At 44.7% G+C, this 8,517-nt stretch overlaps 1 protein-coding gene across 1 annotated transcript in view; it reads left to right on the top strand.

The window, feature by feature from the left end:
- sik2b (salt-inducible kinase 2b) overlaps window positions 1-8,517 on the top strand; it is a 141,349-nt gene that overhangs the window by 100,902 nt on the left and 31,930 nt on the right. Inside the window, exon 4 of the mRNA XM_072593267.1 lies at window positions 2,679-2,840. Within this exon, the coding sequence (XP_072449368.1) occupies window positions 2,679-2,840 (162 nt within the window). The remainder of the gene's footprint in view (window positions 1-2,678; window positions 2,841-8,517) is intronic.

Below are 8,517 nucleotides of genomic sequence, written 5' to 3'. Positions count from 1 at the left end.
AAGCTTGTCTCAAAATATACTGTTAGCGAGACTAAAACTTGCACGAGTTGACCTGTTGAGTGTTTTTTTTCTGTGAGCATGAGTCGTTCACTTAGTACTATAAGGTACTGCTAGAGTTGGTGTGCAAGTGATAAATGTTTAGTAATAAGTCATTTGTCTCTGAGATTTTTCTTTTGGCAAGTATCGATTATCGTATGAGTTGACAAGAACAGAACTCTGTTTGTCTAGGTGTATGATTTTGTTGACTGTTTTGAGATCTATTAAAAGTTTACCAGAAGAGGACTTTGACGTCTTCTTCCCCCCCCCCCCCCCCCCCCCCCCCCACCAAGCCCCTCTCTTTATTCCACCCCCCCCCCAGCTTTAACCACCCTCTCTCTTTGTTTCTCCCCCTTTCTCTCTCTTTAATTATAGAGCCATAGAGATGGACAGCACAGAAACAGACCCTTCGGCCGACCAGATATCCCAACCCAATCTAGTCCCACTTGCCAGCACCCGGCCCATATCCCTCCAAACCCTTCCTATTCATATACCCATCCAAATGCCTCTTAAATGTTGAAATTATACCAGCCTCCACCACTTCCTCTGGCAGCTCATTCCATACACATACCACGCTCTGCATGAAAATGTTGCCTCTTGGGACAAAAAGTAGAGGGCCCAGCACCCATCCTTGTGGCACTCCACTGGTCACAGGCCTCCAGTCTGAAAAACAACTCTCCTCCACCACCCTCTCTCTATCTTTGAATCAATTCTGCATTCAAATGGCTAGTTCTCCCTGTAGTCCGAGATCTAACCTTGCTAATCAGTCTCCCATGGGGGACCTTGTTGAACGTCTTACTGAAGTCCATATAGATCACATCTACCGCTCTGCCCTCATCAATCCTCTTTGTTACTTCCTCAAAAAACTCAATCAAGTTTGTGAGACATGATTTCCCAAGCACAAAGCCACGTTGACTATCCCGAATCAGACCTTGCCTTTCCAATTACATGTACATCCTGTCCCTCAGGGTTCCCTCCAACAACTTGCCCACCACCGATGTCAGGCTCACTGGTCTATAGTCGTTGGCTTGTCCTCACCACCTTTCTTAAACAGTGGCACCACGTTTGCTAACCTCCAGTCTTCCGGCACCTCACCTGTGACTATTGATGATACAAATATCTCAGCAAGAGGCCCAGCAATCACTTCCCTAGCTTCCCACAGAGTTCTAGGGTACCCCTGATCAGGTCCTGGGGAATTATCCACTTCTTTGCGTTTCAAGACATCCAGCTCTTCCTTCTCTGTAATATGGACATTGTGCACGATGTCACCATCTATTTCGCTACTTTCTATATCTTCCATGTCATTTTCCACAGTAAATACTGATGCAAAATACTCGTTTAGTGTCTCTCCCATTTTCTGTGGCTCCACACAAAGGTCGGATTGCTGATCTTTGAGGGGCCTTAATCTCTCCCTAGTTACCATTTGGTCCTTAATGTATTTGTAAAAACCCTTTTTGGATTCTCCTTAATTCTGTTTGCCAAAGCTATCTCATGTCCCCTTTTTGCCCTCCTGATTTCCCTCTTAAGTATCCTCCTCCTGCCTTTATGCTCTTCTGAGGATTCACTCGATCTATCCTTATACCTGACATACGCTTCCTTCTTTTTCTTAATCAAACCCTCCATTTCTTTTGTTATCCAGCATTCTGTATACCTACCAGCCTTCTCACTCCCCCTAACAAGAAGATACTTTCTCTGAATTCTCGTTTTCTCCATTTCTGAAGGCTTCCCATTTTCTAGCCGTCCCTTTACCTGCGAGCGTCTGCCCCCCAATCGGCTTTTGACAGTTCTTGCCTAATACCGTCAAAAGTCTCTCTCTCTCTCTCTCTCTCTCTCTCTCTCTCTCTCTCTCTCTCTCTCTCTCTCTCTCTTTGTGTCTCTGTGTCTCTCTCTCTCTCTCTCTCTCTCTTTGTGTCTCTGTGTCTCTCTCTCTCTCTCTCTCTCTCTCTCTGTCTGTCTGTCTGTCTCTCTCTCTCTCTCTCTCTCTCTCTCTCTCTCTCTCTGTCTGTCTCTCTCTCTCTCTCTCTCTCTCTCTGTGTCTCTTTCTCTCTCTCTCTGTGTCTCTCTGTCTCTCTGTGTCTCTGTATCGGTGTCTCTCTCTCTCTGTGTCTCTCTCTCTCTTTGTGTCTCTCTCTCTCTCTCTCTGTGTCTCTCTCTTTGTGTCTCTGTGTCTCTCTCTCTCTCTCTCTCTGTGTCTCTCTCTCTGTGTCTCTGTTTCCCCTCCCCAATTCCCCCCTCTCACTGTCTCTCCATATAACCTGTGTTTTGCCTTCTGGTTTTGGGACATAGCCTGCAGTCTGCGTGCTGGCAATCAGAGCTCCAGCTTGCACTCATCTATGCTTCATTTACCTTCTGCTCTCTGCAGTCATTTCAGCTGTGGCTGCACGATGGGCCTTGGCCCTTCGCCTGGATGTCTTAATTAATAAAATAAATCTGTTTTGCGGGTTGTGACCACCTGTACAAAGACGGGACTTCTACAGCAACTTGCATGAGTCTAGTCAAAGATCGATTTTCCTTTGGCTCACTGTTCCTTTTATTGCATGTTCTGAGTGACCCAGGGACCTCCATTGATCTGTGATGCACTGCTAGAGTTTCCTGCTGTTTTTATGGCAATCTAGTAACAATGTTCTCTCTTCAAATTTCAGATTATCTGGCAAACCATGGCCGGCTGAGTGAGCTGGAGGCCAGGCGAAAGTTCTGGCAGATCTTGTCAGCAGTGGAATATTGCCACAACCGCAAAATCGTCCATCGGGATCTGAAAGCTGAGAACCTTCTGTTAGACAGCAATATGAATATTAAAATAGCGGGTGCGTATTGAGAGTGTGAGATCTGAAGAGCTTGGTAGATATTAACACTTACCTGCAAAACCTAACAGGAGGTTGAGAACATTCTGTCTACTGGCTTTTTGCCAAAGAGTTCACTAAAAGCCAATCTGCCTTGTTCCATTCCTTCTCCTTTATGGACTGCCCTTCTCTTTGATACATACAAGGGGACCACTTTCTTTGCAGCCCAGCAGTCTCTTCTTTACCCTGCCTCCTCTTCCACCCCCTCCCCCTCCCCCTCCCCTCCCAACAGTGTATAGACAGCTCCTTCAATTGGCCCGTCCCCAAATTCTCACAGCAGACACCTGAAGCTGCTTTATTGTACTGCATCGCACAATGTGTCAGGCCCTGTTTCCACAGAGGGAACAACCAGGTTAACAAGAACAGTCTCGCATAGAAATGACAAAAGCACCTATCTGTTTGCAGTCTGCCAGGTTTGTGACACAGAATGTTGCAATTCCCCATTCTGTCTCTTCATTCATTCTCTCTTCTGTTGCTGCCTGACACCAGCCCCAGATTAACCCTTCCTTCTCCCAGTATCTGCTCCTGATGCCTCTGGTTCCAGTGGTACCAGTTGTTTTCCAAAAGAGTAGCTATTTGTCACATTCAGGTCCTAAACAAATCAAGGCCTTTCAGATTCACAAGGTGTTCACATGGTGATCCTGTCCTTGCCTAGCAGTTGGCGATAGTATATGGGAGTTGGTTTGATTTTTGTCCTGCATGGAAGGAAACTGAGGATACTTCCAGCTGGTAGTCCAATTGAATTCCGTTAAAACAAAGACTTCTCTTCTGTTGTAATGAGACATCCCAAGGTGCTTCTTAGAAATGGTGCAGAACAAGGTTTGAGACCACACTACATAAGGAGATACTAGATCTGATGTCTGTAAGCTTGCACCAATGGACTGAAGGGCCTTTCACTGTGCTGTATGACTGTGAGGTAGACTTTAAGGAGTATCTTGGAAGAAAGTGCAGCAGAGAGGTAGGGAGGATATTCCAAAGCTGGGAGTTAAGGCAAATCGAGGCTTAGCCACTAATGATGGAGTAGTTAACCCTGGGGATGTTGAAGAGGCCAGAATCACAACAAATATCTGAGGGATCAAACTCAGTTCTTTACAGAGCAGTTCAGTACACTGCTGCACCCAGCAGTGCGCTTACCAACTCAAGCACTATGACTTTGTCCACGAAATTTAACGAAAGTTCAAGAAAATCATTTGCTTCCCTTGCCAGGGATTGTTCTCTTTCAGAGCAGAGAATATTAGGAGGTGAGAGAATTGAGTGTTTGCCGTGATGAAGGTTTTTGGTAGAATAGAAGAGAAGAAACGATGTGAGGAGAGTCAGAAATGGGAGGATGCAGATTTAAGAAGGTTTAGTTTACAGTGGCTTGTGGTAATGTGAAATGTATTTACGTCAAATATTAGGGAGCCAGGTTTAATCTTGTTTAGTGTGCAATTTGGCGCATATTTGAAAGGGTTAGTTTATAGGGCTTATGAACAGGGCCTTACCCTGTTCAATCAGATATAGTACAGGCATGATGGACCAATATCTAGCCATCCAGGAGGAGCCTCCAGTTTTGTCTCTTTCTGTTTACCCCCATCTCTCTGACAAGAGGCATGCGAATATCCCTCTGGGCTTGAAAGCGTTCACAGTTTAAAAGGCCGTTTTCAACAAGATTGTTTGAGACCTTTTATGCAAAGAAAGGTCATTGGGATGAACTGTGCTTTCATTCACCACTTCAAAGCACCTCCTGGTTACTGTGTAAAATGGGCTACTTTCCACCTCCAAGGACTGTGGAGCGCTGGATTATTTCCTTTTGATTTGAACGCTGGGGCCAAATGTTAAAAAGAAGCAGGAGGAGTGATCTGGAATTGTTTAAATCTCGGGGAGATGGCTCTCTGTTTGCGAACTTTGCTTAATTTGGGCTGTTTTACAAAGAGGGAAGGCCAGAGCTGGAGGGGGATGTGTGGGGTGGGAGGGGTGGATTATCATGTGTGGGTTTGAAGGCAGTGAGCAAGATGGTGAGACACTTTACAAAAATAAATCCACCTTTCTGCATCTTCCTCCCCCTGTCCACTCCGAGAGTGTTAACCCTGGCTGACATGTGAATACGGGAGCCCAAAATGCTCCTGTCTCTCAAAGTAGCAGTCTGAAAACATGCGGGGCAAACAATCAAGTTGTTTGACTGTAAGGCCAGTCTTGACGCACTCCCCAGCAAGGTCACTGGAGAGAAACTGGGGGCAGGAAATTGAACTTGACTATTTTTCCCCTGGTTCTTGTCCAGGGGCACGGAGAATGGTTTTGGTACAGTTGCCAACCTGCTGTGCGTGCTGAGGTTAGTCGTTTCAGGTATTGATCCCAAGACTTTTGTGATCTGGGTGATGCATCTTCACATTAAAAATTCAGTTCCACACTGAACGGCTGCTGGAATTGACAGTGAGGCATTTTAAGTTTACTGAAGCAGCCACAATTGACAAAGTCTGACAGAAGATTCACTCCGTTTTTGACTTGAAAATCCCTCTCTTGAATTAATGACACAGGCCAGGATTCAAGAATAGGCAAGGGAGAAATAATTGTTTAAACAGATCATTATTGTCTGAAGTGCACTGTAAATGAAATCCAAAAGCCCTGTAAATTTAAGTGATAATACAATAGTCTGTTAGCTTATTAAACTTGAATCAATGCCAGTCCCATTAACTAACCTCTCTATCTCCCTCAGTCATTCAGTCTCTCTGGAACCTGGGATAAATATAATCCATTTGTACAGAAATAGAAATTCCTTTGTGTTAGAAACTGTTAAAGTCTGTTGCTACCTTCACTAATATAGTACTGACCAAAACGTAGCTTTAAAACTCGAACTCCAGTCTTGCACAGCAGTTCAGGTGTTAAGTGCTGAGAGAGAGAGAAATCCGGATTTATCTCTTTCCCATTGCTTTATGAATCCCTCTTATTGAGTGCTTGGGGAGGGATTTCTGAGCAACTTCTCCTCGATAGATTAACAACTGATGGGAAGATGAAAAGGATTCTTTTTGGCAAACACCATTCCTCCACTTCACATCTAGAAGTCCCTTGACAAACCTAGTCATTTTTGCTTTAGGAAGTGAAGGCAGAATCTTCCAGAAATGGTGCTCACCTGTGGCGCTCTCATAAACCTAGGGGGGCAAGCTGGTGAAGACAAGAAGTGGAATTTGGTTGGGGGGGGTGGTGGTGGAATGAGGTGAGGAGTGAGCAGAGGAAGCCCACTGTGTCTTCTGACAGGAATGCAGTTGAACGTCTGCTGTGGCTTTTATTCTGAAGCAGCCTCTCTGATAGCTTTTCCTAGCCGGTGGACAACAACGGAGAATTGACGTCAAACGCTGCTGATCAGTATGCTGCTCATGAAATGGGTCAGCTCAGACAATTAGTTCACAACCATGAGCTCCTATCTATTTTTTTCTTTCTTTCTCTCTCTCTCTCTCTCTCTCTCTCTCTCTCTCTCTCTCTCTCTCTCTCTCTCTCTCTCTCAGCAGATTAGTGGAATGAATTTGCCTCACTTGATTGCAGAGCTGATGTGGGGGGAGGGGTTGAAATGAGGATGAGGGGATTGTGGCTGAGTGGGAATATGGAAGGGGAGGGAGGAGTATTGTTTCCACTGGTTTCCATTGCAAAGGAGTTCAGAGGAAAGCCTTTTGGACTCCAGCTTGTATTTTGTGGTGAATGATTTTTGTTTTTTTTAAACAAAGAGCTGGATTGAAATTACTTAACGCTGTGTGAAATGATGTTTCGTTGATAAGTCAAAGATTAGTCAAGTAACCAAATATTGTGGCACCACATATTTGTTTAAGGTTATCCACACCAATGTGAGTGGGATAGTTAGCCAGAAAAGGAAGGGAATTTTGCTTCATTCTTTTATGTGAAGGGTTAGTCTGGTTTATACTTTAAAAGGAAAAGTCACTCTGTTTACTGGGACAAGCACAAGGCCTGGTGCCAGTTGGAAAGATGCTTCTCACTAAGCAGTGAGCCCTGCTGCAGGATGCTTATGGGTACAGGGTCAACAGGTCAGATTGCACCTTCAGTTTCTTTCTTTACTGAGCCATGCCATCCAACTTTGTCATAACAAGTGGCCTTCAGCATGCCAACAGTAGTTCAGGCAGCACAGGAGGTACAAAGGCCCTATTCCAAGCAACTGAATGTTCTTTTTCACTAATTACTTTGGCAATGGAGTGGTGAGTAGTAAAATAGACATACTTTATATCATCCTGATTAGTTTTTGGCGGCCTCAGGTTGTCTCAGCGTGGCCCAGTGCCTTTGGTGATGGAGCCCAAGGTAAGTTGGTGAGATCTTTGCTTTGTGGTGCGCTCTTTAATGTCAAGTTGTTCCTCTAAACAGTTAAAGCACGTCAGAAGCATGATTATTGAGGTGATGTCCTTTGTTGCCCTGATCTAAACCGTCTGCATTGCTTTGTAATTTTTCTCCTGTCAACAAAGCAAAATGCAATTTTTAACAGTACAAGTGTGAAAAGCTGTAATTGTGTAATTTTAAATTTTTCGATTGTGATGTGTAGTTGCTTTCAAAAGGCTCAAATGCAGGTAGGGTGAGGGGAGGATTGGTTAACCAAGTCTGTCCCCCTCGAGCAAACCAAAGCAGCTGGGGTCTTCGTTTTAAAATCCTGTCTCAAAGGTGACACCTCCATAATGCAGCACTCTCTCTCCAAACTGCATTTGAGAATGCCCCCCCCCCCCCAGTCTAGATTTAAAGTGGAACAGGAATCCATGACATTCTGACACTAAGGTCTGAGTGGGTCCTGCTGTGCCTCATAGATATTCTTCTCGAATCTTGGCTACTGGGCTCTGAGCGTTTGTGTGATCAGTGTAAACATCACGGATCCACTCCAGCTCACAGTTGAAGTCAGGTTATTTACTGATCAGAGCATTAGGTGCACTTTTGGGAACTTATACACAATCCTTTGGGTTTATGCTGTTGTGCAACGGTGGAAGGGTCTGCATGGGATAATGCCGAGCACTGTCCACTCTGAAAATGTCATCTGGGCTGAGGGGAAGAGTTGCTCAGGATCTTGAAGGACTCTGTGTGTATAACACCAGAGGGCACAAGTAAAGGGGAGGAGAACTGAGGATAACCTGTTTTTTCACCCAGATGGTGGTAGGTGAATGGAAAACGTGCATGTAAATAGGATTAGTGTAGTTTGTTGTTTTTAGACATGGGCTGACGGGCCTGTTTCTATGCTGTATGTTTCTATACATCTATTTGAGTGATTTAAACATGAGGGGCTTAGTGGTACATAACAATCAGGCTGTTGTGATAGTGAGATTGCATCACTGACCCTGCTTCTTGTGTGGGGAAAATATTTGCTTGAGGCTACATTCCCTTGATAGAAAACATTCAAAATATTTTCTTTTTGGAAATCCATTCCCAGCTTATCTAAGTGTATACAACAAACACGGAATACGCTGCAGGTCTGAAAGCATCTGTGGAGAGAAAAACAGAGTTAATGTTTCGTTTTGATGATCTTTTATCAAAATCGGGAAAGTGAAGAGATGTGATGGGTTCGGAGCAGATGAGATGGGGGACATCAAACACTGAACAAAAGGGAAGGTCTGTAATTGTACTGGGGACACTGAAGGGCATGAGCTGGTGATGTAGGACAGCAGGGAGCAGTAATGGGAGGGAT

The sequence above is a fragment of the Chiloscyllium punctatum genome, chromosome 23 (genome assembly GCF_047496795.1).
Source record: "Chiloscyllium punctatum isolate Juve2018m chromosome 23, sChiPun1.3, whole genome shotgun sequence".
Lineage (NCBI taxonomy): Eukaryota > Metazoa > Chordata > Chondrichthyes > Orectolobiformes > Hemiscylliidae > Chiloscyllium > Chiloscyllium punctatum.
Note: the sequence above shows the minus strand (reverse complement) of the source record. Positions and strands in the feature narration are given on the sequence as shown.